Raw genomic sequence first — 17,705 nt, 5'->3', positions numbered from 1 at the left:
ATAAATGTTGGCGGGGATGTGGAAAAAGAGGAACCCTTCTACACTGTTGGTGGAAATGCAATCTGGTCCAGCCATTGTGGAAAACAGTGTGGATGTTCCTAAAACAGCTAAAGATTGATCTACCATATGACCCAGCTATAGCATTCCTAGGCATATATCCTAAGGACAAATCTCAGCTCAACCATGTTTATTGCTGCTCAGTTTATAATAGCAGGGAAATGGAACCAGCCTAGATGTCCCTCAACTGATGAGTGGATAATGAAGATGTGGCATATTTATACAATGGAGTTCTATTCAGCATTAAAGAAAAATGAAGTTATGAAATTTGCAGAAAAATGGATGGGTCTGGAAAGGATTATACTAAGTGAGGTAACCCAGGCCCAGAAAGCCAAGCGCCACATGTTCTCTCTCATATGTGGATCCTAGCTACAGATTGGACTTCTGTGTGAGAAGGAAAATACTTAGTAGCAGAGGCCAGTAAGTTAAAAAGGAGACATAAAGGGAAGAGAAAGGAAGGGAGGAGGGTACTTAATAGGTTGGAATTGTATATATGTAAGTACAATGATTGAGATGGGGAGGTAATATGATGGAGAATGGAATTTCAAAGAGGAAAGTGCGGGGGGGGGAGGGTATTACCATGGAATATTTTTTAGAATCGTGGAAAATGTTAATAAAAATTGTGAAAAGAATAAAAGTAAACTAATTATAAAGAAAAAAAGAAAGAAATGAACCGGTGTGAGCAGAGGGATATGGCACAGAAAGAAAAAAAAAAAATCTTTGGGTGAACTGCTGCTGCTTGTTCAGCTGCAATTGAGAGATGACAGCCTTTGAGACTGGGCCAGCTGACCTGCACTGGGGCAACAGGAAGAAAATAAACTCTTTTGAAGGGGCCTGAGAGCTCAAGGAGTGTCCTGTTCTTCAAGGTCTGCTTTATTCCCCCCTGGATTAACAAATTGGCAACCTGTCTGGTATTGTGGAGTACAAGAAATGCAGGAAAAAGAGGGTCATTGAGTTTGCAATGTGGTCTTGTGTCTTGGAAATGGCCATGTGCTGCATGGAGACCCCATAGGACCATAAGGATGAACTGTGGGTTGCAGTGGAGACCCAGTAGAGATGCAGGGACCATGAAATGGCTGCCAAGGAGAACTGCTGGCCCCATGAAGTTTTCCAGGTCTGTGAGTAGCCTAGCTGGAAGGGCAGAATTGAAATTGCAGAGACTTGTCACTGGCTAGAGTTGTTGGACTTAGAGCTACAGAGTTTTGTGTTTGCCCTGTTTAAATCATATATAGCTTGAGTACTTCTTTGCTATGCCCAATACCATCTTTTGCAGTGTGAATGTTTATTCTGTGCCATTATGAGTTTTGGGGGGATTTTTTTTTTTTTTGGTATTATGGCTCAGTTAAAAGATCTTGGACTATGGGGATGTATGAACATCATTGGAATTGACAAAAACTATGGGGACTTTTAAAGTTGGACTGAGTGCATTGTATTTTACATCATGTATTGATGTCAGTTGATGGGGGCCAGGAGCAGAATATGGTGGTTTGATTCAGGTGTCCCCATACCATTTTTTCCCCTGCCATCATGGAACGTCTCCTCACGTCTATAAGCCAAAATAAACCTCTTTTTCCCATACACACAAAAAAATGTCCAAAACAGAAACTCTTGGATCTTCTTCCTAAGCCCGCCCCTCCCTCAGGAAATTGTTGTTGTTGTTAAACAGAGAAGAGATATTCAGTGTGGCCACCTGGGGAAGAGACACAGATAAAGATGCAGGTATCCCAGGTGCCCTTTGCTCACTTCGTTGATCGCCCTAGAAACCCTGTCTCCTGCCAGCAGCTCTGAGCCCCCATCCAGCCCGCAGTGCCAAAGCCTCCTGTGGTTGCACCTGGAGTCCAGCCATCAGACGCCTGCCTGTCCAAACTGCACTGCAGCTGCTCAGCCTAAGCTTCGGCAGGGGCTCCCTGCCACGCTGACAAGCAGCCAGCTCCTCTCCACGTCCACAGCTCTGTTGCCCCTCACAGGCCTGCCTGCCCAACACCCAGGGCCAATCTCATGGCTGCCCCTGGAATTGGCCAAATTTCTCCCTACTTGTAGCTTGGGTACATGTTTCTCGGCCTCACCACCTCATCCCTCCCCTCTACCCTCCCCAGCATGCACATGGCTGCTGCTTCCTGTCCCTCAGCTCACAGCTCAAATCCGCCTTTTGCGGGGAGCTTCCTGACCAGGTGTGATGGAATTCAAGGTCATCCTCAGCTTCATAGCCAGTTTGAGATCAGACTGCCATATTTTCTATACAGCTCTTATCACTAGCTACATCCGGTTGCTTTCATGCCTGCTCCAACATGAGTCGTATCGCCCATTCGAGTGTAGGCCCCTTAGAGACTGGGGCCTTGTGTCTTCACGGCTTCTGTATTCCCTGCAGCTGGACCCCTCTTGAGTATTATAGGACCCCTGTAGTTATCATCAGAGTGCCACATGAAATGATAATGAGATAAAATCTAGATGATTTTTAGGGCAATTAAATTTTGCAGGATGGAAAATTGCCCCTTTTCCTGGATGTTTAGGACCAGAGGTACTTCCTACTTCAGACTTTACTGGTTTGGGGGAACACTTGCATATGTTTCATGAGCTATTTTTATAGACAAGACTCAAGTTTAAACATGAAATTTGTTTATGTTTTATAACATCTTGTATACACATAGCCTGAAAGTCATTTTGTACAAGATTTTTAGTGTGTCCACTTTGACCATTACCCATCTCATGAAACCAGGTATGAGTTTTCCACTTGTGATGGCACATCACTGCAAAAAGACCACATTCTGGAGCATTTTAGATTTCAGGTTGCTCAGCCTGCACTGTTGCCAGGGATACATGCCACTATCTGTTTGTCACCTTCTCTGCACTTTGGGCAGGGGGATGTGCCCATGTGGGCCACTGAATCACGCTGGCACCAAGCTCGGAGCGGGTCCTCAGTCAGTAGGCACTGGGTGGCTGGAGACTCTGGGAGAACCCTGGCTGAGGTCTCTGCTGTGTGCCCCATATAAACCCGGTGTATGGATGTTTCTGGATCTCCTTACCTCGCCCCCACCATGGCTGTCATTCTCCAGCCTCCTCTCCTGCACACCAGTGACTCCTAGTGAGCAGAGGACAGTGTAGGGCAGGGAGGTCCTCGTGGGGAGCAGGCTCAGAGCAGCTAACAAGGCCTCAGCTGTGCAAACAGAGGAGGCTCACGGCCGTGGGCCTCTTAGCGGGCTCATTGTCCCTTCAGTTCTTGGCCAGTCCTGGGCACCCCATTTCTAGAAGGATGATGACAACCTAGAATGTGCCAAGGGGACCTGGCTGGCAGTAGGGACAGGCTGTATTACCACATCTTAACAAAGGGGGGAAATCTTAGAAGAGAGGAGAGCCATCTCAAACACCTGAAGGGATTAAAGTCCAGAGGAGCCATAACTGCACCCTGGCTGCTCCACCCACCAGCCCACACTCCCTTTGGCAGCACAGCCTGCCACTTGCCCCCCGTGGCCCAGCTATGCTAGTTCCAGGACTGCTTCCAGCCTGTCTCTTCATTCATGGGGCATGAATCAAATGCCTTCTTCCCAGGAATACTGCGTCAAACAGTACAGGTCACTCAAAAGCCCACAGCATATACATGATCAGAGGAAGATCTCAAGAGGCTTAATTCCCTTTTCTGTCCCTTCTCCTAGAGCAACCACTAAGTCCAGAAACCTTGTAGTTCTAACCGGGAGGCCAGCATTCAGAAGGACGTGTGCAGCAACCCTCCCTTGCTTGCATGTTCTTAACCCATCATCCAAGGCAATTGACCCAGCAGAGCCAGTGTGTCTCAGCACAGTCTCTAGTGTCCTGAGGACGTGCATGCACAGGAGCCTCTGTACCTCCCGGTCCTGGGGGCCAAGGAGCAGGGGTCGCTGGCTGTTTCTGAACCTTCCATGCAGGATTGGCTATATACCCACCTCCCTGGGCTGTTCCACTTGCCAGATGAGGTGCTGGGGAGCAGTGGGAAGGCAGCAAGGACTTTTGACCGGGACCATTTAATGCTTTGTGGTCCTCTGCGTCTTCTCATGGAAAGAGACTAACGAAGTACATTGTTACTTGCCACCAACACCAAAGCTATTTGGTCTGCTGTGAGAGAGCCACCCCGAGAATCAAGAGTTCCTCCTCTCTGCTCATCTGCCCCTGCCTCCCTCCTCTTGCGTTCCCCAAGCACACTGCAGGCTCTCTGTGATTGGAAAGTCTTTTGACTTGTTCCATCCCAGCCTCTGTCTGCTGTGCGTCTCCAGCAAGGCTCCCACTAGGTTCTAGCCTCCAATCACCATGGCGTTCTCCCAGGTAGGATGCTGGGGCTGGACATCTGTATTGCTTCTGTCCACCTCCGTGGGCTTTCTTTTGGCCCTGACTAACCATTCATTCGTTGTTTGCTCATTCACACACGTGTTTATTGATGCAAGTACGCATCATGCACCTTTTCAGACACTGATGGCAAACAAAGCAGAGCCTCTTCTCAAAGAGCTTGTGTTTGGATGGGGAGAAAAGGTAACATATGTACAGATGCATACATGTGAAGAAAAGCAAGTGTGAGGTGTCAGAGGCAGGAGTAAGAGTAGCTTACTATTTCATGTCCTCAGGGAAAGCATCTCAGGGCAGGTGACATCTGAACATGAGGGAGTGACCTGTGGAAATCAAGGGCAGGGGCATCCTAGAGGCGAGTGCTGTGTGAGGAGCAGCAAGGAGGTCAGTTTCCCCATGGTGACGGCAGCAAAGCGGAACGTGATCGGTGACAGCAGAGGGCCACTGTTCATTTGAGTAAGCAGAGAAGCCACTGAGGTCTTAACAGTGCAGAATCACGTCTGGCTTGGGCGTTAACAGGACCACTTGGGCTGCTGTGTGGAAAATGGGCCACAGGGGCAACTGAGGCAGCAGAGAGAGTTTAGGGTGCCTTGGCAAGACAACCAGTGAGCAGCCAGGAGTCCGCTGAGAGGTGGTGTGTGCTACCTATTTTGAATGGTGCCTTCCCAAGCCCTCCCTTCCTCAGGCTCTCTTCTTTTCTTACCTGCAGACAGCGCCGGCCTCCTTGCTGGCTTCCCCCGGCCCCGTCTCTCCCTGGCCCCATCCCCCCTGGTCTGGGTCCTCCTGCTGCCAGCAGGGGTCTCTGCCGAAGTCCGCAGTGCTTCCTGCTGCAATCCCGCCGCCTCCTGCCGCCTCAGCTCTACCTTGAGGCCACTGGAAGTACTGGGGGGACACTGATCTGACAGGGCCCCTCCGCCCCGGCAGGCAGCCCACAGGCTCACTCCGGTCAGCGCTGCTTCGGTCCTGGTCAGCACTACCGGGGCTGCCTTACCCCTCTGCATGGCACAGGCCCGCAGCTGCAGACAAGGGATAGAGGTAAGTAGTCAGGCACAGGAATAGGTGCCTAGCGCCACATTGCAGCTGCGTGCGTGCGTGCTGCCTGTCTGCCCACAGGTGGCGAGTGTGGTAAAAGCCGCGTGGACTCACTCTGCTCAGGGGTTGGGTCCGAGGCACCCGTCCCTCACTCCTGAGGGGTGATCAGTGAGCCAGCTCTGCCCTCAGCACCATTTTCAGACCCCCAGCTCACAGACTGGTGACAGTCACAAGCAGAAAGACCCGTAGAAGGGGGAGTGAGATGTGCCTCAGAGAGGAGGGGCTGCCAGAGCAGCTGGAAGGAAGTGAGCAGCCCTCCGACAACCCCGAGGGACCCAGTGCTCCACCCAGATGGGGTTCATTTCTTAGCAAGCAGGCTCCTGACTGACGAACCCTATTCCTTCCTCAGAACACAGCTGAAAGGGACTTGGGAACTTTCAGTCACACGCACCTCCTGTCCCTGACAGGGCACGTCTTCCTCTCCTCTGTGAAACCTCTGTCTCTTATAAATGCACTGTTTTTTTTCTCTTTCAACTGTCATTCTGGGTCATTACTTTTTAAAAATATTTAACAATACACAACAAAGAAATAAAGAGTCACCTCCCCCCACCCCCATTTCTCTGTCTCTTCCTCAAAGACTGTTCTCAGTTTGAGATATATTCTTCAGGATCTGAACATATAAAAATATGCAGGAACTCTATATAACTTGAATCACACTCTTATTGTTCTATAACCTATTTTCTATTAAATATGTCTTAGATACCTTTCCCGTGGCGGGCCACTGAGTGCACGTCATCATTCCTAATAGCTGTATGTTATTTAATAGGAGGGCCAAGGCCCAGTTTCTTGAAGAATTCCTCTATTTGTGGATATTTTTATCTTCCTCAATCTTTTATGATTCCAAACAAGGATATAGCGAACACCCTAGTCATACCTCTTTGGGACCCAGGCCACCAGCTCCTATGACCATCCTCTCTTGTGACCTGGAGACACACTAGAATGTTTCTCTTCTCAGGGCCTTGCATCCAGCACAAGGCCTAAGCTAGAAAAGGTCCTCAGATGTGGGACGAATGGACCAGGCTGGCGTCTTAGGCGCATGCTGTGTGACGGGCGTGGCGGGTCTGGGCACGGGGCAGAAAGCCTGCAGTACTGCAGCCAGAAGCCGGGCAGTCGAGGAGAGGCAAGGAGGGGCGAGTGCCAGCTGACCACCCGCCCGCCCCCGTGCCGGCAGCCTTGGTGCTCATACAGAGGAGCTTTTGCAGTTGTCCAGGCAGGAACAGAAGTACCTGGACTCTTCTTTCTGTCCTAAAGGTGCCACCTGGACCTAAGGTACCTAGGAGACTACATTTTAAGGCCCCTGCTCACAGTAGGACCCTAGGGACTAGCCCACGGGGCGGGGGGGTTGCGGAGGAGCAGGGTCCCTGGAAGCTTCAGTGGGTGACACTCAGAAGTGTTCACACATTTGCCTGGCAGCATCCTCACTGGCACAGTGAGTGTAAAGCCTTCCTGAGGACCAGTGCCCTCCCCCTGGACTATGTGCAGAGGTGCCCCTTGGCTGTCCAGATCTGGGCCAGTTCCAGCACTAGCAGGAAACATCGTCATCCCCTGACCTGGCACCCGCCTCCCTCCACGCTGCATGTGCAAGGGGCAGGGCCTCGGCTGCCCGCTCAGGCCCACGCTCAGCTGGCTGCAGGAGAGCCACGCTGCTCCGCGTGATGCTGTTAGCCGAGGCCTTTGCTTTCTATCACTGACGGTGTCCCCATGCAGACGGGCGTTACTCTATTCATGGCTTAATGGAGGAGCAGTGCTTTCCTTAGAAGGGACAATGTGACAACAAAAGAGGTCCCCAGTCAGAGGTTGGGTAAGCCCTGTGCCACTTCCCCCTGGCTGAGTTACCTAGATTGGAGCACATTATCACCTCTGTGGAAATTAGGGGTCATGTGACTTTGTGTTCATGGGCTTCTTACAAGGGTCAGGGAATTCAGGCCTGAAGTGTTTCTCACAGCACCTGGAATGCACCATGGAGTCCAGATCCTCTCACCCTCTTTCACTTGAGTTGGAACTAGGAGAGGAGCACGAGATAGGGGAGTCTTTGCCTCTGTCCTGACTGGAGTGGTTGTGACCATAGATAAGCTGATTTACCCTGTCATGCCCACTTACCACATCTCTGAAGTGGAGATCCACTGTGGAGTCAGGGTCAGGCCATATGAAGGTAAGAGGCACGGTACTAGGCCGCCACCCTCATCCCCAGGATCAGAGACGGTGGCCAGAACTCCAGCGGTCACATCACATTCCCAGCGACAAGGTGGAAGAGGGAAAAAGAAGGGGCCTATGCCGCCTCTTACGGAAGGAGCCTTGTAAGCTATTAGCGAACAGTCCAGTGTGATGAACCTCACTGGTCACACCAGCTGCGGGCAGTGTCCGCTTTGTGTGGCTGCTGTGCCGTGTACATCAGGCAAGGTCGTCCAGCACTGGTCTGAGGTCCCAGCACCATAAGGCTCTGTGACAAAGGACCCACAGTGCCAAGAGGTTCAGGCAGGGGTCACAAAGCCTAGAGAGATGTGGGCATTATGTCCACCTTGTGCCATGGACCCGGCCAGTCCTAAGATTCTGCTACCTGCAGAGCTCTTGAGCCGGTACGTGTGGTGGGCGCTGTGCCCCACCACTGACCCATGTGGGCAGGGACATTCATCCCCTGGGGCCGTGGAGCTCCTTGGCGACTGTGGCTCTCCACCCACAGCCACGAAGCATGCAAAGCCAGGATTCCCGTATCCTCAAGCACATGGTCAGTAAGGCTTGTGAACCAGAGACTGTCTGTCTTCACTGTGCTGGGACAAGATGGCCCAAAGGGGGACCTGTACAGGAATGCCTGTTCTCGAAGCCGGGAGGCGCTCATGGCTTGCAAGGTCCGGTACCCGGCTGCGCTGCTGCTGCTCGGAACAAGAAAAGCTTTGCGCTCGAGGCTCACAGCCTGCTTGTTCTCTATGGAGTCTCGTCCAGAGTTCTCGGAAAGCCCACTCTTTCTGGCATTCCGCCTTAGGCGTCCCCATGTGCTGCTGCCCCTCCCTCTCCTCTGTGCCTTTTGCCACTGGCATGGCCTTCCTGCCTTTCCTTTCCCGCCCTGTGATCTGCCTGTGGGTGGAAGCTGCCTCCATGTCTCAGGCATTGAGCCGGGCACATTCATCCTCTTGGTGACTGCGTGCCATTATCACAGCACGGGCTGAGGACAGCCCCAGCACTGTCCACGGTGACTAGTGTCCTGTAGATGAGGTGTGTACAGCAGCAGTCAGAGAGCCATGAGCAGCCCTGATCTAAGGCCTACGTTTGTATGAAGCCCAAGTCATTCTTTTATGACCTTCAAAGAGTTATTTAAAAAAAAAGAGAGAGAGAGTAATGTAGCCTTCATGCCTAAGCCCCATCCTCCCGGCCCTGATGAGCAGGTGTGGAGAAGCCTGGGTTTTACCGTGTGGAGTTAGCACAGCATTTGGTGCCTGGTGCTGGAACGTCAGTCTTATCTTCTAGAAAACAATCCATCCAAACATGGCCGGCCACCTCGCAGAGCTGTTAGAACTCAAACAGCACACGGCCTGAGTAGTGTGTCTTAGGAGTAGCAGGGAAGAGATTTCTGGCCAGGCTTCTCCACCCAGCTTGCATCAGAGTCCTAGCCCTGGGCCTGGCTGCCCAGCCCGAGTGCCGCTTCCTCGGAGCCAGTTCCCTTTGGCAGGAGGCGCGGGACATGCCAGCTGCCCTTGTACGGCTCCCTGCAGCGAGGTCAGCTCTGCCTTCCTCCCACCCCCAACCCTGCTGACTGTCAGCTGTGCCACTCACCGGGGCTGGGCATTCGGCCCACGCCAGGTGCCAAACTAGGCCCAAAGGTACTCGGCCTCTTCCATCCTCCCTCTTTGGCATCCAGTCACCCTGGCGGAAGATCCTGCCTGACTGCAGGCACTGCGGCCTGGGCTCATCCTCTCTGTGTGATTTCCTCCTCCATGGGCCAACATGATGACTGTTCCCCAAACCTGCTGCCTTCCTCCTAATGAAGAGGCCGATTAGGGCCATCCCAGGCCAGCCAGCCTCCCCCTCTGAAACAGCGGCCTGCAAAACAAACTTTAGATCATCGCTTGACTGTAAAGATTTAAACATTCAAGCCGTCAGAAAGTTAAAACAGAATTTGTTGATCTGGACAGAGCTGGGCTTTCGGTTCTTGTACAAGCAAAGAAAGTAAACATGGAAGTTCATGAAACATGCTGGGTGTGGTGGTGCACCTGTAATCCCAGCACGTGGGAGGAAGAGGAAAAAAATTACTTAAATTACATAGAGCCATAAACATCTATGAGAACATCTGAAACAAAACTTAAGTCAAGCCAGGTGTGGTGGCACCTGCCTTTAATCCCAACACTCGGTAGGCAGAGGTAGGAGGATGGCCATAAGTTCAAGGCCACCCTGAGACTACATAGTGAATTCCAAGTCAGCCTAGGCTAGAGTGACACCCTACCTTGAAACACCAAAAAAAAGGAAAAAAAAAAAAAACCTTAAGTCAAACAAAAACTATTAATGGCAAACACGACAGAGGAAGAATTAATATCCTGAAGATAAAAATTTTTTAAACAAGAACGTTAACAAGAGCAAGTAGTTAGAACTTGCTCAGGCACTGTTCTCAGCATACACACCCATTTACTCCTTTCACTCTTGTAAGTAATGCTTTGAGAAGATGACGCTATTATCCAGAGTTAGTAGATGAAGGCGCAGCTGTGTAGGATGTTCTTACTTTTAATCCCAGCACTTGGGAAGCAGAGGAGAAAGGATTGTTGTGAGTTCAAAACCAGCCTGGACTAGACTAGACTAGTGAGACTGCATCTCAAAAAACAAAAAGGAAGGAAGGAAAGAAACTGAGGCACGGAGAGCTGAGTAACTCGCCTAAGACGACACAGCTGGCGAATGGGAGAGCTGGGATTTGAACTACAGCCAGCTGGTTTTGGGTCTGAGTACTTAACCTTTTGTGCTAACCAGAAAAGAGGAAATGCAAATAAAATCCGAATTATTTCTCAATTTCAGTAGTAAGCAAAGTACAAACTAAAGAGATACTATCTTATGTTGAAACTAAAATATTATAAAATATCATAGTGCTAATAAATACTGACAAAATAGGAGTGAGTGAAATGGCCACGGATCGCTAAATTTTGTTCATTGACTTTTCTGAAAAGGATCCTGGCAGCACTCAGTCCTCAGGAGCCTCAACGATGGCTGTACCCTTTGACCAGGAATCCCCACCCTACAAATCTAATTTGAGAAAATAATTAGCAGCAGCAACAAACATTCATGCATAAAGATGTTCCTAGGATGCTATGCAAAATAATGAAAAAATTAGATACAACCTAAGTATCTGATAAGAGCAGACAAGTTAAGCAAACTGTTTAGTCTTCATAATGGGCAGTTAGGCCGCCACTGTAAGTAAGTTGTTGGACAAAAGACACCACAAACAAAGTGGAAGGCACATTGCAGACAGGAAAAGACACTTGCCATGCACAGAGCAATGGGAGGAGTCACATAAGCAAACTACACAGAGAACACTTAGGAAATGGGTCAGAAACAGACAAGCAACCAGAGAACAGAAAGACAGATGTGAGCAATGCACAGGCGACATGGGCCAGCTCATTTGCAAGGAAATGCAGGCTAACTAAATGGACAAGTTGGAATAGCAACAGTCCAATGACAAAGACGCACAGAGACCAAGTCATCCCATGGCTGAGGTGCGCAGTAATGACTGCAGCCGCTTGGGCAAGCTTCCTCGCCGTGTTGGGTCCCCCCCCCCCCCCGTGACGTGTGCACGCATCCAGGAATCCCCTGCAGGAACACCGGTCTCCGTCAGGGACCATGTGCACGGAGGTTTGGATGCTCGTTGAGTACTGCTCAGAACAGCGGCCGCGGCATTGCCACCGTATCATATTATAGGCAGCAGTGCATTGCATGTTACCAGGGCCTGCCACTGAGCTGCCCGGCCCCAGGGCCGTGGGTAAACGGAACATGGTATAACGAGATAACAAGAAGGAGCCAGGCTTCTACAACAATACCAAGTATAAAGAACAAGTCACATGAAAGGTATATATTCGAATGATGCTAGTTTGTAAATCTTTAAAATATACTAAAAAGACTGCATAGTACTTATGGATATGAAAAATTGTAAAGAAAAATATACAAACATACAAATAATGAGCATCAACCTTAGAATTTTGTTTGCTGCTGGGAAGAATGGAACGGCCACCAAGGGAGGGAGGCAGGCCTAAACATCATGATTTTTTAAAAATATTTTATTATTTATTTATTTGACAGAGAAAGACAGAGAGAGAATGGGCACATCAGGGCCTCCAGCTACTGCGAACAAACTCCAGACACATGTGTCCCCTTGTGCATCTGGCTAATGTGGGTCCTGGGGAATAGAACCTGGGTCCTTTGGCTTTGCAAGCAAACGCCTTAACCACTAAGCCATCCCTCTAGCCCCATCATGATTTTTTTAAAGGAAGGGTTTAAAAATAAGGGGCGGATTTGAAGCAAAATGGCAAAGTGATAACTAATGTTATAAATTTGGGTAGAGCTACCTTAAATAATTTTCTAGACTTTTCTGCATATTGAACCATTTCAATATTTCAGGCAGTTTTCTCTGGGGAGGGGAATGACACCTTTATAATGACACTTAGGCAAGCCTGGAACTTGATCCTCTTGCCTCAGCCTCCCAAGCCTGACCATGCAAATTATTTTTAAATTTATGCTTTTAATAATATGTAATTCCATGGAGAAATGTTTATGCTGTGTTGTTCCAGAATAAAAGCATGACAAAACATAAAATCTTGCAAATTTCATGCCAGGGTTTGAAGGTGATACATGTTTGTAGTAGTGGGCATGATTCCACACATTTGCTCTTTTAGTTTTCAGAGAGAAGGAGGGAGAGAATGGGCGTGCCAGGGCCTCCAGCCACTGCAAACGAACTCCAGGTGCATGCACCACATGTGTATCTGGTTTACATGGGTACTGGGGAAATCAAACCTGGGTCCTTAGGTTTTGCAGGCAAGCGTCCTAAGTGCTAAGCCATCTCTCCAGCCCAAATATGCTTTTCTTTACACTCATCCATATTTCCAGTTTTCTTTTTCCCCTTGCCATTAAGGTGTATTTTGTAATATTTTATTTATTTATGAAAGAGGCAAAGAGAGACAGAGAATGATTGTGCCAGGGCCTCTAAACACTGCAAATAAACTCCAGACACGTATACCACCTTGTGCATCTGTCTCACATGGGTCCTGGGGAATTGAACTTGGGTCCTTTGGCTTTTCCAGTAAATGCCTTAACCGCTAAGCCATCTCTGCAGCCCTAGGATGTATTATTTTTACAACAGAAGAACAAGCACCTGCAGACACATGTGAAGAAGAGTAATCCTGGAGGAGACGACAGGCGGGGTGGAGGTGGCCTGGCTGGCCTGTGGGCTCAGCCTCTCTCTGGCAGTGGGACTGAGTCTGTCCTTGCACTGAGCAGTAGTTCCCGTGCGAGAAACTGCAGTATAGGAACATGCGTGCTTCCCTCTCCCTCCCCGCAGAGCCGTGGCACAGCTAGCAAAGCCAAAAGGAAAATCCTGTCTGGAAAAAGGAGGGCAGGTCTGGAATGCCCCAAAAGTGAGGACTCTGGGAGAAAGGAAGGCCTCACAGGGTGCATTTAAAGCTAAACAAAGCCAGCGTTTGGGAGCATGGTGAGGGAGGGTCGAGTTGCGCTGTGTGAGGCCAGCAGGACAGGGCCAGGTGTCCAGCCAAGGAAAGGCCTCCCTAAGTGCCATGGGAGGTCAGTGTTGGAGCATAGACGGCTGTGTGCCTCAGTCTGCAGTTCAAAGGTGGCTTCTTGGCCGTCAGAGAAGATGGGGAATGCCCATGCTGGCCCGGGGTGATCGCAGTAGAAATAGAGAAGAGGGGCTGGAGGGATGGCTTAGCAGTTAAAGCACTTGCCTACAAAGCCAAAGGACCCGGGTTCCACTCTGTGGGACCCACGTTAGCCAGATGCACAAAGGGACACATGCGTCTGGAGTTCATTTGCAGTGGCTGGAGGCCCTGGTGTGCCCATTTTATCCCCCCCCCATCTCTCTCTCTCCCTCCCTTCCTCCCTCTCTCCCTCTTTCTGTGAAATAAATTAATTAAATAATAATAAAAAGAAATGAGGAAGTAGGGAGAAGGCTTGAGATGTTCGTGTTGGCTAAGTTAGAAAGTCTTGGTGGTGGGTGACTTGGGGTTCACAGCGAGGGGAGGCCAAGGAAGATGTCAGGTTTGGAGGAAAACGGTTGTGAGGTGAGGGGAATGGGAAACGCTGCCACGGGGGTGGGCAGGGAGCAGCGGTGAGAAGGGGACCGTGCATGCCCCTGAGGGTCACGGTGAAGCGCTCTGGGTTCCAGTGTGAACGGGGGCTGACGGCGCTCTTTCTGCTGTCCCCGCACAGGCGGAGTGTGCTGCTCCTGGGGCTGGAACGAGCACGGCATGTGCGGCGACGGCACCGACGCCAGCGTCTGGGCCCCGAAGCCCGTGCAGGCTCTGTGGTCTCCAGGAAGACTCCTCGTGGGCTGCGGGGCCGGCCACTCGCTGGCCCTCTGTCAGCTTCCAGAACACCTTGCGCTGGGCCAGGATCCCAAGGTCATCCGCCCATCTCCTCGTGCCACAGAGCACACTGAATCTCAGGACATCACGGACAGAGAAACTGGAAGGAGGGAGAACCAGGGACATCCACCCAAAGCCACTGTGACAGATCCAGAAATGGGACTTTGATGGAGAACCTTTAATAAAGTGGCTGTCCCACTAAAAGTGTCACCAGAGAATCACTTCGTGGGGCCGTGGGGTGCCTGAGAAGGGCACAGTAGGCTCTGGTAGTTGGGCCCATCCCAGGCTGTGATGGCATGCTGAGTGCCCGGTGCTGGCGCTCACGAAGGCGGCCCCCTTCCTCTGCAGTCGTGAGCGTGGCATGCGGTCCTCACCCAAGAGCATGGAAGGCCGCCAGGAAGGCTTTGTGTCTCCCGGCTTGGAGGAGGCAGAAAAATGCCGCAGCCATGGGACCATTTCAGTCCAGCAGCCTCAGGTCGGGGGACAAAGTGTGCAGGGCCACACCCAGAGCAGCACAAGCCTTCCTGGGGCTTCGTTCTCAGTCCAGAGCACACGGTATGCCTGGCCAAGGGTTCTGGGGTTCTGGTCTGGAGCCCGAGGAGCAGGCTGTGCAGTGGGCGTGGCAGGCATCAGATGAGTGGAGAAAAAGACAGGAGACGCCTGGGACGGATGAGGGTATCCAGAACCAGCGAACCCTGAAGATGTATGCATTTCTCTAACATGGCGGGACGCTGGGGCTGCCTGGGTAACATAGTGGTCAAGCTTATAGCCTCTGCAAAGCTGGAGAGCCTTTAGTCTAGCCTGTGCGCCCCAGGGGAGAATCTCCTCGTAGGCTTTGGTAAAAAGGACCAGCAGACACCGAAGGCCCAGCTTGCCCGCCGCCCCCCTTTTGTTTTATCTGTACATTGTATATTGCACTCTACCTAAGATGACATTGGACAAGCCAGTCCTTGAGAAGGTGTACAGACTGCTGATCCTACCCAACATTCTCATTGTTCATGAGGGATAAAGGGAGTCCTGAAGAGGGGAAGGGACCACGTCAGGGCTGTCCCTTCACATCTTGCCCAGAGTCTTGGCTAGAAGTGACCCGGCTAGACAAGGGCAGGCTAGGAAGTAACCAGTAGCCACCAACTAGACGTGGGTTCAGCTCATGGCGTGGATAAGGACAATCCCAAACTCCTCGGGCCTGATCCTAGATGCTGCCCACAGCCACAGGCTCATCTTGAACCCTAGTGCGTGGAATCCTCCCAGCGCCGCACCGGAAAACCATAGCTGTCCTGACTAGTGCAGCCCTTGCTTCCTCATCTCCCAGACCCACGAATTTCAGGGTGGCATCTGTGTCCTGAGCTCTGTACCCACAGAGATGGGGCGATGGCCAGGGATGATTTATGCTTGAGCAAAGGCCAGGGTTATTGTCCTCCAGGCTCAGTGATCTGTTCCAGACACCCAGGCCAGAAACTCCCCATGATCCTCACCACCTCGGCAGTTCCCAGTCACAGGAACCAGCCCCTCCCACCTCAAGACTGCCGGCAGCAGTCCCTCCAGGTTCTCTCAACACCTGCTGGAAGAGCTCAAAATCCCCAAGGTCTTTACTGGAACCCCACAGTCTCCCTGTGGTGGTTTGATTCAGGTGTCCCCCATAAACTTTGGTGTTCTGAATGCTAGGTTCCCAGCTGATGGAGATTTGGGAACTAATGCCTCCTGGAGGGAGTGTATTGTTGGGGGCCAGCTTCTCCATGCCAATATTTGGCACACTCTGCTGTTCATGTTGGCCAGGGGGTGATGTCCACCTTCTGCTCATGCCATCGTTTTCCCCTGCCATCATGGAGCTTCCCCTCAAGCGTGTAAGCCAAAATAAACCTTTTCCCCACAGGCTACTCTTGGTTGGGTGATTTCTACCAGCAATGTGAATCTGACTGCAACACTCCCCCAAGCCCATTTTGTGAGCTTCAGAACCAAGGGTCACAGGGCTCCTCCCCAGCCTGAAAGGGGATCAGATCATGTGAACATCAGCCCTAAACCCTAAGCCCTAAGCCCTTTGACCCAGAACCTCAGGCTCTCGGAGGAGCCAGATCCTTCTTGAAGCAGGCAGGGCACCAGTGGCCCATAGTGCAGGAATGAATGGCTCTTAGCACCAGAAGTCACCATGGACCACCCCCCCCAACCATTCCACCCTTCCTGAGTGTAGCATAGACAGAATTCTCAAGCCACTTCCATGGCTGGCTGTGATGGGTGTCTGAAAACACTTGTCAATGGTAAGATGTAGACAAGTGACTCAGGTTGTTTCTGTTCCCCCCACCCCTCGCATCCTGGTCATTCTCAAATATTGCAGATTTCCAAGTTTCCTTTCCTAGTTGATCATGTGGTCTTTGGGAGCAGGAGGCTGGATCTTAGTTCTGGTACCCCATCCGCAAGGTCAATGAATAATGTCGTCAGCACACCCCTAGGACCGTCATGAAGTGGAGAGGTTACAGGAGTGTGTGTTTGACCCTTGTCCACTCTCATCCTGTGTATCTCCTCTGCAGTTGTTTGAGAACTAGCTGTCAGTACCAATCACCCTGCTAGGCGCGTTAGAGTCATAGGGGCTCACCTGAGTAAACAGCCACTGGCTTTTAGAAATTCCATTTTCCCAATTAAGTAAGTTAGCCTTCCTATTCCCCTCCCCACCCCCAAGTAAGAAGGCAAACAGGGAAGAAGAGGCAGGCCTGTCATGTGCCCATGGAGTGATTAGCAGAGCCTCAGCGTGTGCCAGACAGTACCATCCCTGCTGACTACACTCACCCCTCTTGGTCACAGTCACCCATCTTCCCTTGACACTCCCACCCCTCCCTCTGGCCCTTGGACAAAATGGTGCTTAGAGATGGAGAACCCAAACCTGCAACCCAGAATAAAACCCTTCTACCACACCCAAGACATCCTCCCCTTCTGGTGGGGTGACTTAGTGGTCACCTGAAGTTGGGTTAGCCATTCAAGTTTGTGAAGAAGTGGGGGGGGGGGGTCCTGCCCCAGCTCAAAGTCTGTGAGTAGCACCGAGGGAGGCGGCTGAGAGGCTCGCAGTGTGGCGGAAAGTCAGTTGTGGGACTTAAGTTCATTCTTGGGGCAGCAAGATGTTTCAGCAAGGGCGAGGGTCTGCTGTGGGAGGGGAGAGACTTGGAGCAGCCTATGAAGTGACCCCTTTCGTCATACCAATGGCATTTCACGAAGGAGAGCCCAAAGACAAGCCCTGAGGGGTCTTGACTTCAGGACCAGTAACTGGTAACCCTATCCTTTCCGCCTCTAGGGGTCAGCTAGCTTGAAAGAGCCTAGCCTGAGCTTCATTGCAAACTTGACTTCACCCTTCATCGTGCGCATGGCTTTAGGCCACACCTTGTTGTCTTGCCTGATAGAGTGGGTTGTTGTGAGCAGTCATGAGACAGTGTTTGTAAGATGCCCCCCACATCATAGCTGCTCAGTGTGATAGTCCCCTCGCCCCATTAGCTGCTGTGACCTTGAAAGCCCATATTTCAGATGGCTTTGTTGTTCAAGTAAAGGCTCCTCTGTGCTTGCAGCTCCTTGGAGGCGTAACCTCCTCACGGCATCTTGCACTTCCTGGCAGGAACGGTCATCACAGACCACCTGGACAGAGCTCCCCACCCCCACCCCCTTGGGCCCTTGGACTTCATAGGGTACCAGGAAGCTGAG

General features: G+C 51.2%; 1 protein-coding gene across 1 annotated transcript in view; it reads left to right on the top strand.

Annotated features, from left to right (window-relative positions):
- The window catches only part of Sergef (secretion regulating guanine nucleotide exchange factor), a 228,881-nt gene extending 214,658 nt beyond the window's left edge, over positions 1–14,223 (top strand). The window contains 2 exon segments of the mRNA XM_045146373.1: positions 13,870–14,115; positions 14,118–14,223. Of these exon segments, the coding sequence (XP_045002308.1) occupies positions 13,870–14,115; positions 14,118–14,206 (335 nt within the window). The 3' untranslated portion in view covers positions 14,207–14,223.
- The last annotated feature ends 3,482 nt before the right edge of the window (positions 14,224–17,705 follow it).

This window comes from Jaculus jaculus, chromosome 3 (genome assembly GCF_020740685.1).
Source record: "Jaculus jaculus isolate mJacJac1 chromosome 3, mJacJac1.mat.Y.cur, whole genome shotgun sequence".
Taxonomy (NCBI): Eukaryota; Metazoa; Chordata; class Mammalia; order Rodentia; family Dipodidae; genus Jaculus; species Jaculus jaculus.
The sequence above is the reverse complement of the archived record's forward strand: the minus strand, read 5'-3'. Positions and strand labels throughout refer to the sequence as shown.